Source organism: Lissotriton vulgaris, chromosome 1_1, assembly GCF_964263255.1.
Source record: "Lissotriton vulgaris chromosome 1_1, aLisVul1.2, whole genome shotgun sequence".
NCBI classification, from domain to species: Eukaryota; Metazoa; Chordata; class Amphibia; order Caudata; family Salamandridae; genus Lissotriton; species Lissotriton vulgaris.
In genome coordinates, this window is record NC_141685.1 from 95676502 (window position 1) to 95701627 (window position 25126).

Consider the following 25126-nt stretch of genomic DNA (forward strand, 5'->3'; position numbering starts at 1 on the left):
ATGCTTTAAATTTTGGTAAGAGTACACAACGTCAAAAAATTCAATACTGCTTTTATATTAATATACCTTTGAAAGCTTGAGTGAAAGACAATTCTAAGTGGCATTTGGTTATGAGTAGGCGCTAATGACTATTTCCGGATGACAATGTAATTAGCATTTTTTGTATAAGATGTGTTAAAAGTATGGGTAGGGAAAATGGCTATTTTGGCCAAAGGCTGCCCTTTCTATATGCATGCTAGTTTTAATTTGTAAACAGAATCACAATTTGTTATGTGGTACACTGCAATGTTAGATGAATCTGTTTTATCCTTCCGATAAGCAAGGGATGACGATGAACCGTTTTTTCGTCCCTGGTTTTAAATGGATTCAGGTTGGAACAGAAGAGGTGTTGGTTGACTTTACCTCAGAAAATGGTTGTTTCCCGCATGCTGCTTTCATGCGACTTAAATCCCTTCAGAGGAAGAGGCGGCTGCATGCCTGCATATATGGCCAGATCAGTACTTGGCTGTTTCGGTTCTCCAGTGGGGCTAGAATAGAAGCTGTTAAGGGCAGGGGCTTAGCTTCCCATTGGTGCAGCAGGTGCAGTGGCACCAGGTCCCAGATGCCTTAAAGGCCCACTGAATCCTGATAATTGCTGTTTGTCACAGTTCAAACAGAGGCCTGAGGGGCCCACAGAACAATGATTATTGCTGTTTTCCATAGTCCAAATAAACGGCAGAGGTCACATTTCCTTTCTTGCCTTGGGGCCCAAGGCACACTGGCTAGGCCACTGGTTAAGGATGCAGTGGGGAAGAAGTGGCGAGACAGGTGGATTATCTAAACAGCTCGACGATGACTTCATGCCTGGGTATTAAAGTATTCATTACAATTAAAGACTTAAGCAGGAATAGATATCATAATATAGGAAGGCCTATGTACAAATGCAGCTCGATTAGCGGCTGCCTTTAACTTCTCACTTATCACCTCTCCTAATTTACAGTTTTATATTAGATGCAGACATAAATCGTGACCTATGAATATGTTTATCTATCTTTAGGTTCAAATGACCCATCTTTTCTATATGCATGTATCAGACAGGTCGGAAACGCCTAATGGCTTTAAACTTGATAAAGCCACATTAATCACTGGTCTTGAAATACAAATGGCAGCATTAGGCACGCAGAGGTGTATTCTACGTAATCTCATTATGTTGAGGGTCCGGGAGGGTGTTTAGGGCATAAAGCACTTTGACCAAAACATTTCTGCCACCATAGAAATTCAATCTTCCTTGTCCTACCCTAGTATACAAGTAGTACCACATTCTTTGTATACCTGAATTAAATAGGCACACAAAATAGTACCGTATTTAAAGGCCAAGTTCAGAATTACATGGAAGGTGCACTGTCCCAGACTACACAACGGTGCAGTTTTCAGTGGGTGCTATCATCCCACACAGGGGGGAGCAGACCAGATTATGCTGGAAAAAACATGTGGTGCCCCAACGTAGGCGCAGTTGTAAACCACCAGTCTGCTTACATAGTAAAGCGTCTGGCAGCTATTAAGTGAGGTGGCAAGTTTCCCCTGCAGGTGGTTGGGGTCTGTCACTATCCTGTCAGGTGGGGGGTATACAATCAGTGCGCCTCCTGACTGCTTGTTTGCCTTTTTGCCTGTGTCAATATTACAGTGCAGTCCTTGGAGGAGTAGTCAATTTGTATTCATGAAAGACACTTGTGTTTCTCGGATGTGTAATCGCCAGATGATGCCTGAACTGTTCCCCAATGGGCTATTTGTACATCGTATTGAATTGTATGGTCTTATGAGGACTGTTAATAATAATAAAAAAGATTTAGTGAGTGTTTATTGCCCTCTATGTCACTCTACTTCTAAGCACCTAATACAGCTTGTACAGTGCTTACTGTCATCTGCTCACTTACATTATGCTTATTATGCTTAATATAAATAGTGCACAATTTAGGCGTTTGTGCCTGCCTACAACGTGGACATGATACAAATAGCAGTACCTACAAGGTGGATGGTACAATTCAAAAAGAGTCTAAGATACTCCAGCACAGATGACTTTGCATCAACATTACGGGGCATCAGTCTTGATGGCAAGCCAACTTAAAACTTATCAGTATTGTATACATTATTATCAGAGACTATACTTGCCTCTTGGATACAACTTTACAACGGAATTTTATTAATTTGTGTACAGTTTTGTGTATACAATAAAACAACCTCCCCACCATAATTGATCTATCTATTCATCTTGTTGGGATCTGGAGTAGCATGCTACTCGCCGAAAAGCACTTCAACACTTCATCAGGGGTAGCAAGCGCTATATAAATGCAAAACCTTCCCTCTTCTATCCCCCCACAATCTTTTTTAACCCAACTAACAGAACAACATGTCCAGCTCTCATATACATTTTATACTTTCCTATACTAATTCACCACTAATCATTTTTGGGTCCTAGAGTAGTGTGCTACTCGTCGAAAAAGCGCTTCAAAGTTCGTATGGGGTAGTAAGTGTTATGTAAATCTAAATACATTACAATTACTGTTTACATCATGCTGCACTAACACGAGGATAGAAGTAGAGTGGGGATTAGAGTTTATCTGCCCAGAACGAAGCATACTACAGAAAGTGTGTGAACAGTCTATATGTTGTGCGCCTGGCAGAGAAAAACACAGCAGAGGTGGGAAGAAGGTAGGTAATCTGATGGTCAGACCTATGTGGAAAGAGGCAATCACTTTGGGCAGAAAAGAGGGCTTACACAGAGAACTACTTTGTTTGGATGGACAGCAAGAAAGGGAGGTCTGGAAGATAAGCCTGAAGCTCACTCATCCTGCAAGCAGAGGTGATGGCAAGCACAAAAGCAGTCTTCTAAGGAGGCGAAGAGCACAATTATGTAGGTGCTCAAAGGGAGCACACATAAGATAAGTGAGGTCAACTCCCACTAGGGTATTACGAAAGAAGAAGGAGGAAAGAGATGAGTAATGCACTTCAGAAATCTGTTAACAATAGGATCGAAGGCCATGCTCAAGAGCTCGGGGTACCAGACTTGGGACTGATCGCGTTTGATCTTCTTCAGCAATCTTGGCAGAAGTGGTACAGGAGGCCGCAACTCCACTTGCAACGAAAAGGGTCGCAGAGTGAGAGCCTCTTTGGAAACTCTAACATGCAGAACTGCTGACATTGAGCGTTCTCTTCGGTGGCGAATAGATCTAACCAAGGCTCTCCCCACTACTGAAAGAGACCTAGCACGACCTTCAAGTAAAGATGCCATTTTGATCCATCATGCACTGGTGGCTGAGTTTGTCCGTCCTTGCGTTCAGTGAACCTGTTAAGTGTTGAACCACCAGAGATATGCCCTGATGTTCCAGCCATGTCCAAAGGCGAAGAGCCTCTTGACATACGGCCCACGACCCCACCCTGCCCTGTTTGTTGCAGTACCACATGGCGGTGGTGTTGTCCGTGAACACGTGCACCACTCTTCCTTTGACAGAAAGAAGGAATGCCTTCAGTGCAAGACGAATCGCCCGGAGCTCCAGCGGGTTGATGTGGTGCCTGGACTCCGACAGAGACCAAAGGTCTTTGATCTCCACCATTCCCATATGGCTGCCCCAACCCAGGAGTGACGCATCCTTCACTACTGTGAACTCAGGTTAGGGGAGGTAGAGGGATCTGCTGTTGACCCAATCCTGGTTCGTGAAGCACCACTGCAACTGACTTGCAGTCCCCTCTGAAATCTGAACGTCATCGGAAAGATTCCCCTGGTGCTGCGCCCACTGAAACTTCAGGTCCCACTGCAGAGCACGTATATGCCATCTGGCATGATGCACCAGCAGGATGCAGGAGGCCATGAGGCCCAGCAGCATCAGGGTCATTCTCACAGAACACCGGGATGGAGGCTGAAACATCGGTATCATAGCCCCAATATACTGGACTTGCTGCTAGGGAGGATAGACCCAAAACTGCGCTGTGTCCAGAACCGCTCCGATGAAGAGGAGCTTATCGGATGGAATCAGGTGCGACTTCAGCACGTTAACTGAGAACCCCAGCAAATGCAGGAAGTCCGTCGTAGTCTGGAGGTGGGAGCCTTCAACAGCCAGTCGTCGAGATAGGGGAAGACTGGAACCCCTGATCTGCGCAGATGAGCTGCGACTACCGCCATCACTTTCGTGAACAACCGGGGGAGGGGGTGGGCTGGTAAGGTCAAAGGGGAGTGAGGTAAACTGAAAATGCGCGTGGCCTACCGTGAACCATAGGTAATGCCGGTGGGCAGGCAAGACGGGGACGTGAAAGTAAGTGTCCTGCAAGTCCAACACTACCATCAAATCTCCAGGGTCGAAGGCAGATAAGACCTGAGCCAAGGTTAACAACTTGAACTTCTCCTTTCGGAGAAAGCGGTTGATGTCCCTGAGGACTAAGCTAGGATGCAGGCCTTTGTCCTTCTTGAGTACCAAGAAGTAGTGGGAGTAGCAACCCCGACCTACTTCTGGCACAGGGACGCGTTTGACAAAGAGATCCATAACTTCCTGGAAGAGAAGGGCCAAATGATTCTCCAACATGGGATGAAATCACAACAAACTGCATGACCCTTACGCACTCCGCTGCTTGCGGAACTCCGCGTAGACCGCCAGAGTTTTTTTGTCACTTTGCGGAGTTCCTCACTGAGGAACTCTACATAAGCTTAATCTTATCATGAAAAAATAGATATCAGTCATATGTTAAGAAACAAGGGTGAGTTGAAACCTTTTGGGTGGAGTAAAATTTAAGACATTATTATTGTGATTTTTTGGGCAATTAGTTGATTTTTGCAAGCACTAACACTTCCCTGTGTAAAGTAAAGACCTTGAGAGTTTTGTAACTTTCAGATACTCAAACTGTGGATTCTGTTTCAATGAAAAATATTTCCAGGCCTAAAATTTCTTTGGAGGTTGCATGCGGGCAGCCTAAGTTATCCTGCAAGAGTTTCTTGATGAATTCTATTGCAACTACAATATGTGCTCTCGCATGTAAAGTCAGGTTGTTAGAAGCTTTTCTGCAACTCAAGATACGCCTTACTTTTTACCTGGTGTGGATGCATTTCTTATGTTTAGTGATATCTCCTTTCTGAGTATAACGTTTCTGGCTTTCCCCTCCTGTATATGGCTTTAGTCCAGTGTGAATTCTTTCATGTGAAATGACATTGTATTCAAGACTAAACCTTATCTGACATTCAGAACACACATAAGGCTTTTTTCCCCGTGTGAGTTCGCTCATGTCAAGTGAGAAGTAATTTGTACCCAAAACATTGCTTGCATTTCGAGCACTCATAAGGTTTTTCCCCAGAGTGAGATCGCTCATAAAGCATAACACTGTCTTTCAGATTCAACCTTTTATGGCATAAGGATTTTCTCTAGTGTGGAGTTTCTCATGGTGAAATAGCATTTTTTTCTGCAGCTTTTCTGGCATTCAGAGCACTCATAAGGTTTTTCATCAGTATGGAGTCGCTTATGGTTAGTGAGGCTGTGCCTATCAAATAGGAATTTCTGGCATTCACAGAAATTGGTAATGTTTTTCCCCTGTGTGCGTCTGCTCATGTAGAGTGAGATTGAGTTTAAAATGTATGCTTTTCTGGCATTCGGAGAACTGATTATTTTGATGGTGTGTTTTCTAATGGCGCTTGTAACCATCTCTACCTCTGAATCTTTTCTGACATTTAGAGCACTGATAATTTATTTTCTCCAGTGTGGATTTTCACATGTTCAGTGAGATGAGATCTTTGTCTGAAACATTTTTGGCATTCGGAGCACTGATAAGGTTTTTCCCCAGTGTGGGTTCTTATATGCCGAGTGAGACGGCTTTTTACACTGAAACATATCTGGCATTCGGAGCACTGATAAGGTTTTTCCCCAGTGTGGATTCTTATATGCTCAGTGAGACTGCTTTTTTGACTGAAACATATCTGGCATTCAGAGCACTGATAAGGTTTTTCCCCAGTGTGGATTCTTATATGCTGAGTGAGACCGCTTTCTTGACTGAAACATATCTGGCATTCAGAGCACTGATAAGGTTTTTCCCCAGTGTGGGTTCTTATATGCACAGTGAGACTGCTTTTTTCACTGAAACATTTGTCGCATTCAGTGCACCGATAACGTTTTTCCCCAGTGTGGGTCCTTGTATGTTTAGTGAGTCTCATGTTGTCACTGAAACATCTCTGGCATTCAGAGCACTGATAAGGTTTTTCCCCAGTGTGGAATCTCACATGTGCAGTTAGAAGTGATTTATGTTTGAAATGTTTTGGGCATTCAGAGCACTGATAACGTTTTTCCACAGAGTGGGTTAATTCATGTCGATATAGACTCGGTTTGATACTAAACCTTTTCTGGCATTCAGAGCACTGAAAAGGTTTTTCCCCAGTGTGGATTCTCATATGCTCAGTGAGATAAGATTTACGCCTGAAACTTTTTTGGCATACATTGCACTGAGTGTGGTTTTCCCCTGTGTGCATTCTGTCAAATTCTGAGAGATAAGATTTATGGCTGTATCTTTTTGGGCACAGGTAACTTTTTTCCCTAACCTCGGTTATTTTGCCTCAATTTTAGAGTCAGGCTTGTTCAGATAATGTTCAGCACTATCTCTAAAACAAATTGTGTGTAATCTTCTCAACACTTGAATTGAGCAAAAAATGTCGGGAAGCAGTCCTGTAACACCTGTTGAAATTTTTCTAACAGATAATAGTCTTTAGGTAATAGCCTCTCCGGCAGCAACTTAATTTGTGACTGAAGTTTTTCTCAAATTTATTTGTATAGGTTCTTAGCAATGCAGTAATAAGGTTTTAGTCTGATATTTAATGATTAAACTGATAAGTACCTTTTTGCACTGGTGTACTGGCAGTAACCGAGGGCGTTAGAGTACTATTGTGGATCATTAGTCGCAGAACATCAGTTCCTTCTACCCTTTCTATGTTTGGGGTAAGGTTAAGGTTTGTAGTTCTGAGGATGAGGATCTATTTACATTAGCTATAGCGCAACGGTGCTCCTTTAATCCATTTATATATTTAACAGTTTTACATATCACTCCTGCACAACAGATAATGTTGAGGCGATTTACATAGAAATACAGAACAGTACACAATAAAAAGGAAACAATCTGAAATGGTCATTAACACAATAAAGTGGTGAATTTTTAAGGTTTTCGCAAGAGTGAGCAGAGTGGGTCAAGGTGTTATATCCCGAGGCAGATAGTCTCAAACTTGCGTAACTGGTTAAAAATGGTTGTTGAACAAAGGTGATTTTCCAATCTTTTGGTTGTTAATGTGTCAGCTTCGGAGTCTTCTTTCAGGATCTTTTCTTTGATGGTATCCAGAAGAAACCTTTAGTTGTAACTTTCTTTTATGTAGTGTGTGCTTCCTCTCTAGAAGTACATGATGCTTTAGATGAACGTTATTCTGTCATGCTGAGGCAATTTGTCTTTCTGATAATATTTCAGATGAGGATGCTGAAGCGGTCTTTCTACATTATTTCTGATGCTGTGTGCACAGATATGGCTTTTCTCTGGGTTAATGAAATACAAAATTCGAGACTTCACTTACAGGTATAATACTTTCCTCGCCACACTTAGATTTTTGGAAATTGTTTAAACGTAGAATGCTGGATGTCCTTCAGTTTTTCAAAATAATCCTTCTTATGGCACTGACACTCAGTTGCTTAGTGCTAAATCTTGCTTTCTTCGTCAGTAATTTCAATCACCTATAGTATTAAAATTAAATAGTTAATACATGTACATTTCCAAAAATATAATTTACAAGCCAAATCAATGCAGAATTTTGAATATGCCGAGCTGTTTTTCAGACAGAGCAGAGTGTAGAATGGTAGCATGAGAGTACTTGGATGTAGGAGTGAGGTTTTGTAGAATTTTCAACATTTTATTAAGCTCACAAAGGATACATGTACCCTATGGAGTTGCAACATAGAATCCCAAAGGCAGATATGAAAGTCATATGGACTGGCACCAAACAGATATTAAAAAAATATATACTATTAATTAATTTGTAATGCAGATTTCTGGGAAGGGAATGACTCCTCCACGGACAACAGGCGTTTTCCCCTGCCCTGAGTTACCACCTACTTGTATCTGGTTTCCTGACTTTTGAGCTTTGGCCTCTGCCTCAAGCAAATCTATTGTGTGCTGCGAGGACTATGCCTAGACCTATCCCTCAACTATGGTCAGAGTGTGAATCAAGGGCAATGAAATTAAGGCGTACTTTCATGTGTTCATTTTATTCCACCTGATCATTAGTTGTTAGGTTTTTCTGCACCTGGATTTACTGGGTGCAGAAAACCAGGACACAATCTTTTTCCAGACAGAAAACTTAGACTGAAAAGATGCATAAGACTCTGGGTGTAGCAGAAGCAGCCAAGACTTATGCTGTTTTTTTTTCACTAACTGGGGGAAACACACTATTCTTCCCTCTGTTGGTGTTCACAGTTGTTGTCGGCCTGTGATTCGGTATTGAGTGCAGAGCGTATCGATTGGAGCTGAGGGGCCGAGCCGAGGAGGAGTTGACGAGCAAGCGGAGCAGAGCCTGGGACGACTGCCAGGGTTTGTTTTGTGACCGGTTACCGCTTCACCCGCGTCCTGTTATACGGGCGCTTTAAGTTCTACGGATCTGCGATGGAGGCAGGAACGGCCGCTGCCAGCACCGCGGTGCTAAGGCGCTGATGGTGCTGCTCGTGCGGCGGCTGCTGCAGGGCACCGAGGAGCACAGAGGAGCACAGAGGAGCCTTGGCCTGCCACCTGATTTATGTCAAAAATGTGTTTAATTTTTTTTTTCCACAGTCCACAGGCAAAAATTACATCATCACTTGGTCCCACGCAGGGGATCAGAAAGCCTCAACAGAATTATAACAGGTGGACAAAGTGCATTGATCAATATAAATCAGCTCCTCCTCTTATTAGATAAGCCAAATGAAAGATACAGCTTCTAAGTGCCCCGGAGCTTAGAGAGAGAGATAAAAAAGGAAAAAAAGAAGATCATGCAACTTTGCTAAGCCAGCAGATAGGTCTAAAGAAAACTCAACGCCTTCTGTAACGGTAATTTCTCCAGGTTGCTCCACCGAGGTGTTGTATGCGGAATAGCCAAAAAGCGTGGACAAACTCATCCTAATATGGGATAAATAATTATGAATCTAACAAGGAACAAAGAAAAAAAACGAATAAAAAACCACTTCCCGACGTGGCTACCGGCCGAGAAAGATGGCTGCATTCTAGCAGAGCTCTGTGACTGCAGGGCACCTTCCCAGACAATCCGCACAATAATCCTGACTTCAGCAGGCACTGCTACGGCTGTATACAAAACGGGAGATCTTGCGGTGACCCGGTGAAGCAATCCGCTACTCCAGACTCCTAAAACTCAAGCGGCTACGAGACAGTGCAACCGGGGCCTAACAGCACTACGGAAGCCGGGGACTAAAGTTTCACGGCGGCCCGGCATACAGATGACCCGACAAGAACTGCTCCTGGACACAGAATAAAGGCGGCGAAAACCAAAACGGAAGCGGCTGCGCGCACAGGACATCCTCGGACTACAAGGTACTGGCGACTGCTGGAGGAGGCAGCGAGGGGGCTCTGAGTGAAAACCCGACGTTACCGGGCAGGGACTGTGGACTGGGGACGCCGCAGTACGGCGGCACAAAATGGCAGCTTAATCCTGGAACCACCGGCGCCTCTGTTACCGCCGCTGAGCACACCAGCCCGCTCACCTGCCTCACACGCAGCACTAGCTGCAAATCAGTGACACCAGCAGGCATTTAAAGGGGCATACCCTAGATAGCACTGTGGGAAGACACCCGGCGTTGTCTCACAAGCTTAGCGGGGGCTATAGGGAGCAGTTCCACGGCTGAAAGACAGGAGCTGAGGTACCACAGGCCGCTGGTTCTACACAGCGGACCAGCCCAGCGCAACGCAGGCCCACACGCATTCCCGGAGTCACCAAGGAACACACTGTACAACACATCGAGGAACAGTTGGCAAACGGGGCTCTTCTCCTGTTCCCACAAATTTTTGGGTGCGTGTCCACTGCGATCAAGTACCATGACGGGCAGGGGGCCCAAGGTGCAACAGCCTCCGCGCTTGGAAAAATATGCCTATGTAAAAGAACCCCAGAATGGTCACCGGAAAGCAAAGCGCCACGCACATCATCCCAGACGACCAACCCGCATGGTGACGCCGAACAGGTCACCCTGAACGATGTCATGGCGGCATTGCACACAATGCAAACTTGAATGGACACATTCTCCACCGATATCTCCCTGATAAGGGCAGACTTCTCCAAGTTGTCAGACCGTTTGATTGAGGTGGAAAAAGCTACATCGGGGCTAACTGACGACACGGCGGCCTTGAAACACAAAGTACAGAAACTGGAAGATGACAATCTGCTATTAAAGGCGATACTTGACGAACAGGAAGGCCACTCACGGCGCAACAACGTACGCCTGGTTTGTGTACCGGAAACAACAAACAAAGCTGCAACCGAAGGGCCTGTCAAATTATTTCTCAGTAGAACGTGCCCACCGGGTGCCAGGGGGGAAACCGAAACCAGGGGCACCACCGCGTCCAATCTTAGCGAGGATCTTCAACTTTCGCCACCGCGATGCCATCCTGCAGACAGCTCGAATGGCTCCACCAGTCAAAATTGACAATGCAGAGGTCACCTTCTATCCAGACTACACGGCAGCGGTGGCACAATGACAACGAAATTTCACGGAAGTGAAAAGGGAACTCCGTTCTAGAGAACTCAAATACTCAATGCTCTTCCCAGCGAAGCTGCGTGTTGAAGCGGAGGGAAAAACCTGTTTTTTTGAATCGTCTAAAGATGCGCAAGATTGGTTGGAGGGCTGGCGGCAGACAGGGAAACCCAGGAACCGGGATGCAAGACATAATAACCGATAATGGAAAAGACAGAAGCCCACAACAAACTGCATCACTGAAGCGACGCTATGACTTGGCTTTTTAAGGATAAAGGACCTCACAGCCTGCCACGCTTCACAACACCGCAGTAGGAGACTATGATATGGACACGGCCCGAGATTGGGCGGTGAGCGCAGGGTGATGGGTACTGTTACATTGACCTTCCTTACAATGGGTCGATTAAGGACGTGATACACAGGCAAGTTATGAAGACTCCTACAGGTAGGACCTACCGTGATGTTGGTAGCGCTGCATGGACATTGATGGGTGGGAAGGAGGCTATAACAGTCACGGTAGTCTCACCCTCACGAACACTACATTTTGTTCTGGGAAGTAAGCACTCTGCTCAGTTGGGGGTGGTGGATGGTTCTGTATCCGCCGGGCAGGGAGGCAGGGTGGGGGGTTGGGATTTTGATAGCGATAAGTTTCGGTTTGTTTTGGTCTCTGGTGAACAATGACCACTTTCTTCAGGGACTACAATTGTTTATCGGGGGCCATAATGAGCAATTGGAGATGGGGACAGTCACAGATCCGATGGGGGGGAGGGCAGGGTTTGGGATTAGGGGCCAAGGATTCTTGAAGCAACTGTTACAGTGGTTACGTTTAATATGTTACGTTATTTCAAGGAACAAGTTTACGTGTCAACTATACAATCTATGCGCACACAGGGCAGGTCATGTACAGCAGGTATCAACAGTAGTCACTGACCATAGGATATACATTTCAAGCACGACGTGACACCACATGAGGGGCAGGAGACCAACACTCAGTTACCACTTCAGCCGGGCCCCCCCTTGTCCATAATTTCGTGGAACGTGATTGGGTTGGGTCATGAGATTAAACGAGGGCTGGTCCTACAGTACCTGAAGCGCAAGGGGCCCTCGATTGTTCTACTCCAGGAAACACATTTGACAGGAACAACATGCAAGGCACTAGATAGATGGGGGTTTAAAATGGTAGCTCACGCGGAGTTCACATCTGGCTCTAGAGGGGTGGGAATCCTGGTCCATAAGAGCTCCACATTCATGATTAAGAACACTTGGACTGATGCACAGGGACGATTTGCGGTACTAACTGGGCAGTGGGAAGGTAGGTTGTATCACGTGCTCTCCGTTTATGTTCCCCCTACACTTCACCAGCAAGCATTTCAGGACCTCGGGAGGCTCCTGCTGGACCTTCCAGAGGGAGAAATGATCATGGGTTGAGACTTTAATACAGTAATGGATCCGACCATCGACCGCCACCCGTCCAGGGAAGCAAGCCGCTCCAATCAAGCCCTGCAAGATTTCATACACGCAATGGGAGTGACTGACATTTGGCGACTTAAGCACCCAACAGAGCGTCAATACACATTTCTCTCCATGGCACACAGGAGCCTCTCCCGAATAGATTATATATTGACACTGGGTATTACGCCTGAGAAAGTGAAACAGGTAGAGCATCTACCGAGGGGCATATCAGATCACTCTCCAGTCCAACTCATATACACTGCCTATATCCCTGGCAGACGGAGGATCTATCCGCTTTATCCTGGGTTCCTGAAAAATGCCAAGATTGTAAGAGACCTAGTTAAATCCACTACACAATACTTTGCAGAAAATGTTCAGTCAGTTCAATCCCCCAGCACACTATGGGAGGCATATAAAACCGTTATTAGAGGGCAGGCCATCTCGACGATCACGAGACACAAACGCTCACAAAGAGAGACCATAGAAGAACTAGAGGAGGCCACCCAGCAAGCGGAGAAAGCTCACGCCGCAGACCCCACTGAGGTTACGGCACACGCTGTGGCGCTGGCTAGCCAAGAATTTAAGAATTATGCATGGGAAACAGCAAAGGCCAAAAGTACCAATACCTTCCACAGAATTTACGAATTGGGAGACAAAACAGGTAAAATGCTGGCATGGATAGAAAAACGCGAAAAAGCAAGTAGATGGATAGCACAAATTTTGGAGAAGAATGGAGGCAACACCAAGCACGAAGTAAAACAGGACCAAAGTTGTATCAAAAAATATATTTTTCTTTTTATTTTTTCATATTTTCAAAGTGCACAGGACAGCCAACGCGTTTCGCTCCCCAACCGTGGGAGCTTCGTCAGGGCTGAAAACAACGTGAAATGATACACATATATTAATGACATATACTCAAATTAAACAATTACAACAAAGAGACATACAAAATTAAAAGCATCAGATCAAGCTTCCGAGAGAAGAGATGACACAACACCTAAAAAGATCACAATAGCAATCCTATTTTCTGGAGAGCATGTTACCCAAATTTGAAATATCCATACAAAAAAGGTAGTGCAACATGGTAAATACAGTAATCGCATTTGTTATGCGAAATAGTATACAACCATATATCAAGGGTTGAAAGAAAGATAAGTCAATAAAAAGAGTAAAAATCGAGCGGAGGTCAAGAAGGGGCGGGGAAAGATACTGGAATAGAAAAAAGGTAGGAAATGAAAATCCCTTTAGATGGAACTATGCAAAATAGGAAATGATCACCAATGCTAAAAAACACACAAACACGCGCCATATACTGGGCCCAATTGTTCGAGAATATATACAATATATTTCTCGCCAAAGATACTGGTTAGTCTTGATGTGACACAATGAAGTTGACAAGAAAGCTGGCCAATGAAGTGGTAGAGATGCTGAAATAACAGAGGACAAGATATATAAAATATGAAAAATTTAAATAAGCAGAATAGGTGTACTGAAATTCCTAATCTTCTCACCTAATACAAAGATTCCAATATTAGGAATAGAGATGTAAGCAAACGTCACGGGCCGTCAAGTTGATAACATCAGTTGCATGAAGGGTAGTATCTCAATTGAATCTAAAAAGATAATAAAATTAGAGAAGTGTCGTGAATATCGCGATTTGCAGATAGTATAGACCAAAACCGAAATATCAGCAACTAAGTTAGTACTGATCCTATTTTGTACATACAGTGACAGGGGGGGGTTTGACGTGAGTGGTAAGATGGTGGAAGGAAAAGATAGTAAGAGGGGGGGGCAATTGTTGATATTATATCATGTCTAGATATAATGATGGACGTGAAGAGATGGCACTTAATTTGTTTGGACCCAACAATCCTAGGGTAACATCTGCCCCGGAAGAACTTGGCAAAAAAAGTTTAAAGAGCCTTTTTCTAAAACTAGAGAGATTACGCAAATTGGAGTTAAGTAGATGGTGGGATGGGGAACCCTGACACAATATCTTGAGAATGGAAAAGTCCCTAGGGGATTGAGGATCCTCATATTTCCCACCTTTGAGGACTTACGTGAAAATCTACTTAAAGAGTGGGAGAGTAATTTAGAGGGAGCCTCATCTATTATGATGAAAATTCTGGTCAAACACTCGCTAGAAAAGGGTGAAAAGCTACAGGCGGAGATTGAACAAATAGAGAAAGAGATTGGTGAGTTGGGGGAGAAAGATTTAATTGAGAAAAATGTTGCTATCTTGAAAAAAGTAATGGATAATCACCAAGTCTACCTTAAGGACAAAAAATTACGAAAAATCAAGAGAGATGACAGTGATTACAAGGACGGTCGTATCTATACCTTTGCCAAAAAATGTGATAATCTCTCTGTGGCCGAGGATAAAAAAAGAACAAAGGGATGATGGTGAGGATAACCAGTCAGTCAGTAACATCGAATAGTTTCTTACCTGTCGGTGTAGTTTTGCAGCTTGATGATCTTTCTGGATTCACTATGCTGTGCATATTCCGCGGTCTTGTGGTTGGGTCCGGATTCGTAGTCTTTTCTCTCTTTTTTTTTTTTTTTTTTTTTGTGGCCCAGGTGGGCGTCGGCGTCACCCTTCCTTGGGTGTATTTCCGGTGACGTCGGCATGCTTCCTGCAGAAGCTCCCATCCATGGGCGCCATCTTCGGATTCTTTTTTTCGTGTTTCCTTCGTTTCCGAAGTGATGGCAATGTTCTATGTAGGTGATTTTTCCTTAACCGCCTTGTATGTAAAATCCATTTTATCTCTTCATCTTCTTTTTTTTTTTTTTTTTTTGACCACCCCTTTTTCTCTCCAGCCTCATCTTTCTGGCGGAGGTGGGTGGGTTCGCTAGTGAATCCAGAAAGATCATCAAGCTGCAAAACTACACCGACATGTAAGAAACTATTCGTTTTGCAGCGTGAATCTTTCTGGATTCACTATGCTGTGCATAGATTTTGTAGCGGTTTCTCATTTCCGTGGCGGCTGGGTGGAAGATGAGTTCTGGTGTCTGAATATGTGCTGGAGCACCTTTTGTCCGACTTGCGCTTCCTTGTTCATCTGCACATCCACGCAGTAGTGTTTTGTGAACGTGTGCACTGAAGCCCATGTTGCCGCCAGGCATATGTCTTGTATGGGCGTGTTAGCCAGGAAGGCTATTGTGGCCCCCTCTTCCTAGTGGAGTGTGCACACACTCCCTCGTCTAGTTCCTGTCCTGCCCTGTTGTAGCAGAGCTGAATCGTCTGTGCTATCCATCGTGCAATAGTGTTCTTCGTTACTGCTTTGCCCATGTAACTGTTGGCGAATGACACAAAGAACTGCTTCGTTTTTCTGTGCTCCTTTGTCCTTTCAATGTAATGCATGACCGCCCTTCTGGCGTCTAAGGTGTGCAGAGCTCGCTCAGCGCTATTGGTTGGTTTTTGGAAAAAACTCGGTATCTGTATGGACTGGTTCATGTGGAACCTGGAGACCACCTTCGGCATGAAGTGTGGGTCCGTCCTCATCACAACCCTATCACTATGTATTTGTATGTAGGGTTCCTGTAGCGTCAGCGCTTGTAGTTCGCTTACCCTGCGTAATGACGTTATAGCAACTAGGAAGGCTGTTTTCATGGTTAGCATCTTTAAGGAGGCCCTGTGCAGTGGTTCAAAGGGCTCCTTCATGAGTTCCGTGAGAACTACGTTCAAGTTCCATGCTGGTGGTGGCACCCGCTTGGGCGGTGCGATCCTCTTCGCTCCTTCCAGGAACCTCTTGACAACCTGGGATGTGAAGAAGCTCCTGCCCATCTCACCCCTTGTGTAGGCTACTATAGCCGCTAAGTGAACCCTCAAGGAGGATGAACTGAGTTTTTTGTCCAGCAAGTGTGTCAGGTATCGCAGCACTGTGGAGTCTTTCTTCATTTTCTTGTGAAGTTGTTCACGTTTGCACCACATCGTGTATCTTTTCCATTTTGCGACATAGCACCGCCGTGTGCTCGGCCTCCGTGCCTCCCGAAGGACCCTGAGGGTGCTCTCTGGCAGTCTCAAATGTGCAAACTCTATGTCCTCAGGAGCCATGCTACTAGGCTCATGGTCTCTGGCTCTGGGTGCAGCACCTCTCCGTTCTGCATGGAGAGCAGGTCCTTTCTTCTGCCGAATCTGTGGGGTGCACTCTGTGACATCTCCATGATCTGCGAGTACCATGTCTGCCTCGCCCACTGTGGCGCGACCAGTATCAGGGTCATCTTGCTCGCTCTGCACTTGCTCAGTACTCGGTGTATCAGTGGTATCGGGGGAAAAGCGTAGGCAAATGTCCCGGACCAATCTATCCATAGGGCATTCCCAAGGGACCCCTTTTCGGGTAGTCTGGATGCGAAGTACTGGCATTTCGCATTCTGGCGTGTTGCAAACAGGTCCACTGATGGCGTTCCCCACCTGTTGAATAACCACCTTGTTTCCTGAGCATTGAGCTCCCACTCGTGGGATGCCGATGTCTGTCTGCTCAGCCAGTCTGCCTGAATGTTCTCCTTCCCTGGTAGGTGTATGGCTAGCAGGTCTATCTGTAGAAGGATGGCCCATCTCCATATCTCCTGTGCCAGTGTTGAAAGCGTTGTTGACTGTGTTCCACCCTGCTTGTTGATGTAGAACATCGCCGTGGTGTTGTCTGTCTGCAGTAACACCCTTTGCTTGTACAGTCTTGTCTGGAAGGCTTTCAGTGCAAGGAAGATTGTCTTCAATTCTAGGTAATTGATATGCTTTGTCGCATCTGCTGGCGTCCACAGTCCTCTCACTTTGAGCTCCTCCATGTGAGCGCCCCATCCCTTCAGGGATGCGTCTGTGGTGATGGTCACTGTCGGAGTTGGGGGTGTTAGAGACTTTCCCCTTGTTAGGTTTTCCATGCTCCACCATGTCATCTCCCTTTGCACTGCGTGCGTCACCACCACAAGATCCTCCCAACTGCCTGACGCCTGTGACCACTGTTCCTGGAGCCATTCCTGCATGGGTCTCATGTGTAGCCGCACATTCGGCACCAGGTGGATGCATGATGCCATCATCCCCATGATCTTGCTCGCCGTCCTCGCTGTCCGAGCTTGCCCCTTCCGGTAGAGGCGAGTTTCCTTGACCAGCGCCCTTGCTCTCTTCTCGCTGGGGAACACCTTGGCCTGCACGGTGTTGATCACTGCCCCCAGGAAGGTCTTCACTTGCTCCGGTTCCATTGACGATTTTTCCCAATGGACGGAGAACCCCAGGTTTATGAGCGTGCTCGTCACTGTCTGTGCGTGGTGTTTGCACCTTTGGTACGAACTCGCCTTCAACAACCAGTCGTCTAGATAAGGGTATACGTGTATCCCCTGTCTTCGTAGGTGTGCAGCAACTGCTGCGAGGCACTTCGTGAATACCCTTGGTGCTGATTTGAGTCCGAAGGCCAGCGTTGTGAACTGGTAGTGGCCTCCCCCGATTGTGAACCTGAGCATATGCTTGTGCTTTTTGTTCATCGGTATGTGCAAGTAGGCGTCCTTGAGGTCTATCGTGACCATGAAGTCTCCGACCTGCAGTTGCGGTAGCACCTCCTGCAGGGAGGTCATTTTGAATTTCTGTGTTCTTATGAATTTGTTGAGGAACCTCAGGTCTAGGATGGGCCTCATCTTGTCGTCTACCTTTGGTACCAGGAAGTACGTCGAGTAGACTCCCTTGTTCCTTTCCTTGAATGGGACTCGCTCTATGGCCTGCTTTTGCAGAAGTTCCTTTACCTCTTCCTGAAGCCTCGCCAGCTGGTCTCCTGCTGGCGGTCTTCCCCTTGGTTTCCTGCTTGTTGGCCTTTTCTCCAATTCCAGGCAATACCCGAATTGGATGATGTTTAGGATCCATTTGTCTGATGTGATTTCTCTCCATTCCTGGAGGTAAAATTTCAATCTTCCTCCCACTGGTGTCATGTGGTCGTAGGTGTTTTGATTGTCCCGACCCCTTGGTACGAGGTGCCCCCCCGGGTCCTTTCTGTGGCTGGGCACCCAGAGTTCTGTGGAGTCACTTCGAGGAGGGCTGCTGCCCCCCTCTCCTATTCTGGCCACGCCCGTTTCTTCCTCGAAAGGACTGACCTCTTGGTTGGTACTGCCAGGACTGCTTCTGCTGACCTTGCTGTCCCTGTGAGTCTGCCTGGTGCGTTTGCTGGAAAACCTGGTGTGATGTACCTGGTTGGTTTCCACCTCTCCCGCCGGGCCTCCGTGACGGGGTGCCTCTTCTGTTGCCTCTGAACTGCAACGCCCCCATAGACCTTGCCGTCTCATTATCTTTCTTGAGCTGGCTGAGTTTCTCGTCCACAGTTGCCCCGAAGAGCGTGTCGCCGTTGAACGGTGTGTTGAGGATACTGTGTTGCACCTCGGGTTTGAACCCTGAAATCCTGAGCCAGGCATGTCTCCTTTCCGTGACACCCATCATCATCAGCCTGCTGGCGGTGTCTGCCCCGTCCAGGGCCGTCTTAAGGCAAGAATTTGCCGCATTTTTCCCCTCTTCGACCAACATCTCGGCCTTCTGCCTGGCCTCCTGGGGTAGGTCCTTCACCAAGTGCCCCAGGCCGTCCATGATCTGGTACATGTGCCTGTTTAGAAGAGCGTTGGAGTTAGCCATGCACCAGTGGGTCGCAGCATTCCGTTCGATCCTTCTGCCCACCAGATCCATCCTCTTGCTCTCCTTATCCGGTGGTGGGCCCGAGGTAGTGGATACGTTGGCCCTCTTCCTAGCCGTGGCCGTGATAATGGAGTCTGCGGAGACCTCGCCTCAAATGTAGGCCGGGTCCTTCGTGGAGTGTTTGTATTTTTTCTCTGTTCTAGGGGTTACCGCCTTGCATGTTGCGGGCTCCTTGAATGCTTCTCGTCCTTGAGCCAAGACGCTCTCGAGCATTGGGAGGAACTGGCTCCTTGTCTGTGTTGGGAGCAAAGTCTCGAGCAGGAAGTCAGCTTTCTGCTTCTCCTTGTCGAGCTTTAACCTAAATGCCGCTGCGGCAGATTGTATCGCCGAATTGTATGCCCCGATGTCGTCAGGCGGCGAGGGCCTCGAGGGGTATGTGTCGACCGCCTCCTCCGGGCTCTCGGTGTCGATATCCAGGTAATCCTCCTCGATGGGGTCAGAGGTGGCCGACTCGGCGTCCAACCTACTGCCCTCCTCCTCGTCATAGCCGTAATCCTCGTAGGGATTCTCCTCATCTCCCTGGTCGTCGACCATCTCGGCGGCCGGGCCAATCTAGCACCACGTGCTTGGTCTTGTGTGGAATTGTAAAGGCACTCATCTCTGCGTCGAAATCCTTCTTCCGCTGCAAGATGCTCGCCATCTCGGCCTCCAAACGCCGTCTTTTCTTTTCCCTTTCGGCCGCGTTCTCGCCCTCGGAACGCTCGGCCCCTCTCTTCGTCACCTGGCTCGGCGGCGAGACTCTCGGCGTCGAAGGTTTGGACGTCGAACTTGGCTTCGGGTCCTTGGACGTCGTCAAAGCTTTCGGGTCTTTCTCCCTCGACGCCGATCGGTCCCTTTCGGAGACGATCTTCGGCGCCTTCTGCTGTTCAACAGCCCGGCCCCTTTCGGAGGCGATCTTCGGAGCCTTCTGCTGTTCTACAGCTCTCGGCGCCAGGGACTCCTTCTCTGAGGATCCGCTGGGCCTGTATGCGGTCGCGGACTGCAGATGTCGCTGCGTTGGCGCCTTTGGGGTCTGGCCCTCGTTCTTTCGAGACTCAGGGTCTCTCGTGCTCTTGTGGGACGTCGAGTCTCCTACCTTATCAGGCGTCTTCTTGGAATCGGTCTCTACGACCGTGTAGCTGTCGTGTTCGGCGGCAGCGTTGTCCTCCTCCTCTGAGGACATCCCCAGGTCGTACAGCGAAGGCGTCGGGGCTTTTCCTCCGAGGGTGGCGTGTGCTACCCTCTGGCTCTTCCTCACACGAAGGGTCTTCGCGGCGAAGACGGAGCAGGCGTTGCAGTCTTCGGTTCTGTGGTCCACCGGTAGGCAAAGGTTGCACACCGGGTGCTGATCTTTCTGCGCGTACTTGTGTCTGCAATTCGGGCAGAACTTGAACGGCGTGTTGTCCATCCTCGAGCGCTTCAGGCTTCCCTGACCGCGTGGACGTCGATGATCGTCGAAGTTCTCGACGTTCTCTCCTCCTTCTCTCTTCGCCAATGGTCTGCGAAGTCTTCCTTGGTCTTCTTCTTTTAATTTCTTCTCGAACTTCTCGCTTTGCAGTACTTTCTCCAAAAATGTCTGGAGGCCAACGGGAACGATCCAGACCCGACCGCGGAAAAAAGAATCTGAAGATGGCGCCCAGGGATGGGAGCTTCCGCAGGAAGCATGCCGACGTCACCGGAAATACACCCAAGGAAGGGTGACGCCGACGCCCACCTGGGCCACAAAAAAAAAAAAAAAAAAAAAAAAAGAGAGAAAAGACTACGAATCCGGACCCAACCACAAGACCGCGGAATATGCACAGCATAGTGAATCCAGAAAGATTCACGCTGCAAAACTCCATTTCCTCAACCAGCAGTGTTGCCTCTTCCATTACTATACCTGAGGTCCCTTTAGGCGAGGGCTCCTCGTCGTTCCAGAAGGAACTGGCAAAGTTGAGAATGTCAAGCCGCCTTCAACAAAAAAGGGAACAGCCAAAACTAGGAGGGGGGGTAGGAGGTGGAAAAGCAGTAGGAAAGACCGACAAGCTTGTAAAAACAAAGAAATAGCCAATACTGCTGATTTGACAAATGTTACTGATGGTATACAAGAGTTGAAAATTGTAAATTTATCTAATAAAATTCTGGATACTATTGAGATGCAAGTTTTGAGTAAAGGATTGAATTTTTGCCCTACCCAAACAGGAGATTTTGCTGATGTACACATTGACTTGTTCAAATTCACTAGACTTTTAAAACTGAAGGATTTCTTTTCCAATAGAGCTGTGTGTAGTGCCACGCCAACAAACCGGATGAGTGAGAGTGAACATACTGTTGCCTCGATCCGTGCTGTTCACTGCCTCATGACTATCGATGAGGAGGAACAGACTGATTTACCCGCTTTAATGACGGAACTTGGTATCGGCCAAGAAATCACCGATGATAGTGGCCTCCATCCCAGACCCAAATTTATTCCAACATTTGGATATCACTCTAATATAGATGCCTTTCATAATAAGCATTGGAAATGCAATAGGGCTCACATTAGGAAAGTTTGAGCTATTGGTGTTATAAATGAATTATTTTTATTTATGTGTTTTTTTTAAAATAGGTAAATTAATAGCTTTATCATTTACAATGCCAATAGTTTTAACTTTCGCAAATGTGATACCTATAGCATTTGCAATGCAACATGTTTTGTATTTACGTGACTTAGATGTATTGATATTACAAATAACAATGGCTTTTAATTTTTTTAAATAATTAATACTTAATTATTTATTTAATTTGTAATGGCAATAGCTTAAACTTTTGTAAATAACATTTGTGAAGATTATGTTCAGTGTTTTTTATTGTGACGAAAATCCAAGAACAGAAGTGAAATATTAACATCTTTTTGTGATTTGTAATAAAGCGTGAAAGCTTGAAAAATTGAAAGAACATATTTGAACCAGTGATGCTGTGGTTGCGCTGAGTGGTGTGTGCATCGGTGTAGCTGTTTGGTGGGTGCATTGGTGGAGCTTAGTTGGAGCATCGGTGGAGCTGTATGGTGGGTGCCACGGCGGAGCTGTGTGGTGGGTGCCACGGTTGAGCTGTGTGGTGGGTGCATTGGTGGAGCTGTGTGGTGGGTGCATTGGTGGAGCTTAGTTGGAGCATCGGCAGAGCTGTGTGGTGGGTGCCTCGGCGGAGCTGTGTGGTGGGTGCCTCGGCGGAGCTGTGTGGTGGGTGCCTCGGCGGAGCTGTGTGGTGGGTGCATCGGTTGAGCTGTGTCGGTGGAGCTGTGTGGTGGCTGCATGGCTGGAGCTGTGTGATGGGTGCATTGCTGGAGCTGTGTAGGTGGAGCTGTGTGGTGGGTGTATCGGTGGAGCTGTGTCGGTGGAGCTGTGTGGTGGGTGCATCAGTGGAGCTGTGTAGTGGGTGCATCGGTGGAGCTGTGTAGGTGGAGCTGTGTGGTGGGTGCATCGGTGGAGATGTCGGTGGAGCTGTGTGGTAGGTGCATCGGTGGAGTTGGGTGGAGGGTGCATCGGTGGAGCTGTGTAGGTGGAGCTGTGTGGTTGGTGCATCGCTGGAGCTGTGTAGATGGAGCTGTGTGGTGGGTGCATCGCTGGAGCTGTGTGGTGGGTGCATCGCTGGAGCTGTGTAGTTGGAGCTGTATGGTGGGTGCATCGGTGGAGCTGTGTGGTGGGTGCATCGGTGGAGCTGTGTAGGTGGAGCTGTGTGGAGGGTGCATCGGTGGAGCTGTGTGGTGGGTGCATCAGTGGAGCTGTGTGGTGGGTGCATCGGTGGAGCCATGTGGTGGGTGCAACGGTGGAGCTGTGTGGTGGGTGCATCGGTGGAGCTGTGTGGTGGGTGCATCGGTAGAGCTGTGTGGTGGGTGCATCGGTGGAGCTGTGTGGTGGGTGCATCGGTGGAGCTGTGTGGTGGGGCATCTGTGGAGCTGTGTGGTTGGAGCATGTGTGGTGGGGGCATGTGTGGTGGGTGCATCGATGGAGGTGTGTGGTGGGTGCATCGGTGGAGGTGTGTTGTGGGTGCATCGGTGGAGGTGTGTGGTGGGTGCATCGGTGGAGGTGTGTGGTGGGTGCATTGGTGTTGCTGTGTGGTGGGTGCATCGGTGGAGCTGTGTGGTGGGTGCATCGGTGGAGCTGTGTGGTGGCTGCATCTGTGGAGCTGTGTGGTGGGTGCATCGGTGGAGCTGTGTGGTGGGTGCAGCTGTGGAGCTGTGTGGTGGGTGCATCTGTGGAGCTGTGTAGTGGGTGCCTCGGTAGAGCTGTGTGGTGGGTGCCTCGGTGGAGCTGTGTGGTGGGTGCCTCAGTGGAGCTGTGTGGTGGTTGCATCGGTGGAGCTGTGTGGTGGTTGCATCGGTGGAGCTGTGTGGTGGTTGCATCGGCGGAGCTGTGTGGTGGTTGCATCGGTGGAGCTGTGTGGTGGTTGCATCAGTGGAGCTGTGTAGGTAGATCTGTGTGGTGGGTGCATCGGTGGAGCTGTGTCGGTGGAGCTGTGTGGTGGGTGCATCGGTGGAGTTGGGTGGTGGGTGCATCGGTGGAGCTGTGTAGGTGGAGCTGTGTGGTGGGTGCATCGGTGGAGCTGTGTCGGTGGAGCTGTGTAGTGGGTGCATCAGTGGAGCTGTGTGGTGGGTGCCTCGGTAGAGCTGTGTAGTTGATGCTGTGTGGTGGGTGCATCGGTGGAGCTGTGTCGGTGGAGCTGTGTGGTGGCTGCATCGGTGGAGCTGTGTGGTGGCTGCATCGGTGGAGCTGTGTGGTGGCTGCATCGGTGGAGCTGTGTGGTGGCTGCATCCGTGGAGCTGTGTGGTGGCTGCATCGGTGGAGCTGTGTGGTGGCTGCATCGGTGGAGCTGTGTGGTGGCTGAATCGGTGGAGCTGTGTGGTGGCTGCATCGGTGGAGCTGTGTGGTGGCTGAATCGGTGGAGCTGTGTGGTGGCTGCATCGGTGGAGCTGTGTGGTGGCTGAATCGGTGAAGCTGTGTGGTGGCTGCATCGGTGGAGCTGTGTGGTGGCTGAATCGGTGGAGCTGTGTGGTGGCTGCATCGGTGGAGCTGTGTGGTGGGTGCATCGGTGGAGCTGTGTCGGTGGAGCTGTGTGGTGGCTGCATCGCTGGAGCTGTGTGATGGGTGCATCGCTGCAGCTGTGTAGGTGGAGCTGCGTGGTGGGTGCATCGGTGGAGCTGTGTGGTGGGTGCATCGGTGGAGCTGTGTGGTGGGTGCATCGGTGGAGCTGTGTCGGTGGAGCTGTGTGGTGGGTGCATCGGTGGAGCTGTGTCGGTGGAGCTGTGTGGTGGGTGCATCAGTGGAGCTGTGTGGTGGGTGCATCGGTGGAGCTGTATAGGTGGAGCTGTGTGGTGGGTGCATCGGTGGAGCTGTGTGGTGGGTGCATCGGTGGAGCTATGTGCATCGGTGGAGCTGTGTTGTGGGTGCATCGGTGGAGCTGTGTGGTGGGTGCATCAGTGGAGCTGTGTGGTGGTTGCATCGGTGGAGCTGTGTGGTGGTTGCATCGGTGGAGCTGTGTGGTGGTTGCATCGGTGGAGCTGTGTGGTGGTTGCATCAGTGGAGCTGTGTAGGTAGATCTGTGTGGTGGGTGCATCGGTGGAGCTGTGTCGGTGGAGCTGTGTGGTGGGTGCATCGGTGGAGTTGGGTGGTGGGTGCATCGGTGGAGCTGTGTAGGTGGAGCTGTGTGGTGGGTGCATTGGTGGAGCTGTGTCGGTGGAGCTGTGTAGTGGGTGCATCAGTGGAGCTGTGTGGTCGGTGCCTCGGTAGAGCTGTGTAGGTGATGCTGTGTGGTGGGTGCATCGGTGGAGCTGTGTCGGTGGAGCTGTGTGGTGGCTGCATCGGTGGAGCTGTGTGGTGGCTGCATCGGTGGAGCTGTGTGGTGGCTGCATCGGTGGAGCTGTGTGGTGGCTGAATCGGTGGAGCTGTGTGGTGGCTGCATCGGTGGAGCTGTGTGGTGGCTGAATCGGTGGAGCGGTGTGGTGGCTGCATCGGTGGAGCTGTGTGGTGGCTGAATCGGTGAAGCTGTGTGGTGGCTGCATCGGTGGAGCTGTGTGGTGGCTGCATCGGTGGAGCTGTGTGGTGGGTGCATCGGTGGAGCTGTGTCGGTGAAGCTGTGTGGTGGCTGCATCGTTGGAGCTGTGTGATGGGTGCATCGCTGCAGCTGTGTAGGTGGAGCTGTGTGGTGGGTGCATCGGTGGAGCTGTGTGGTGGGTGCATCGGTGGAGCTGTGTGGTGGGTGCATCGGTGGAGCTGTGTCGGTGGAGCTGTGTGGTGGGTGCATCGGTGGAGCTGTGTTGGTGGAGCTGTGTGGTGGGTGCATCAGTGGAGCTGTGTGGTGGGTG

The 25126-nt window shown here is 48.5% G+C and overlaps 1 protein-coding gene across 1 annotated transcript in view; it reads right to left on the reverse strand.

Annotated features, from left to right (window-relative positions):
* Positions 1–4738: 4738 nt before the first annotated feature.
* LOC147737542 (uncharacterized) overlaps positions 4739–25126 on the reverse strand; it is a 532291-nt gene continuing 511903 nt past the window's right edge. The window contains exon 3 of the mRNA XM_086936290.1: positions 4739–7718. Coding sequence (XP_086792416.1) covers positions 5687–6478 — 792 coding nt within the window. The 5' untranslated portion in view covers positions 6479–7718 and the 3' untranslated portion in view covers positions 4739–5686. The remainder of the gene's footprint in view (positions 7719–25126) is intronic.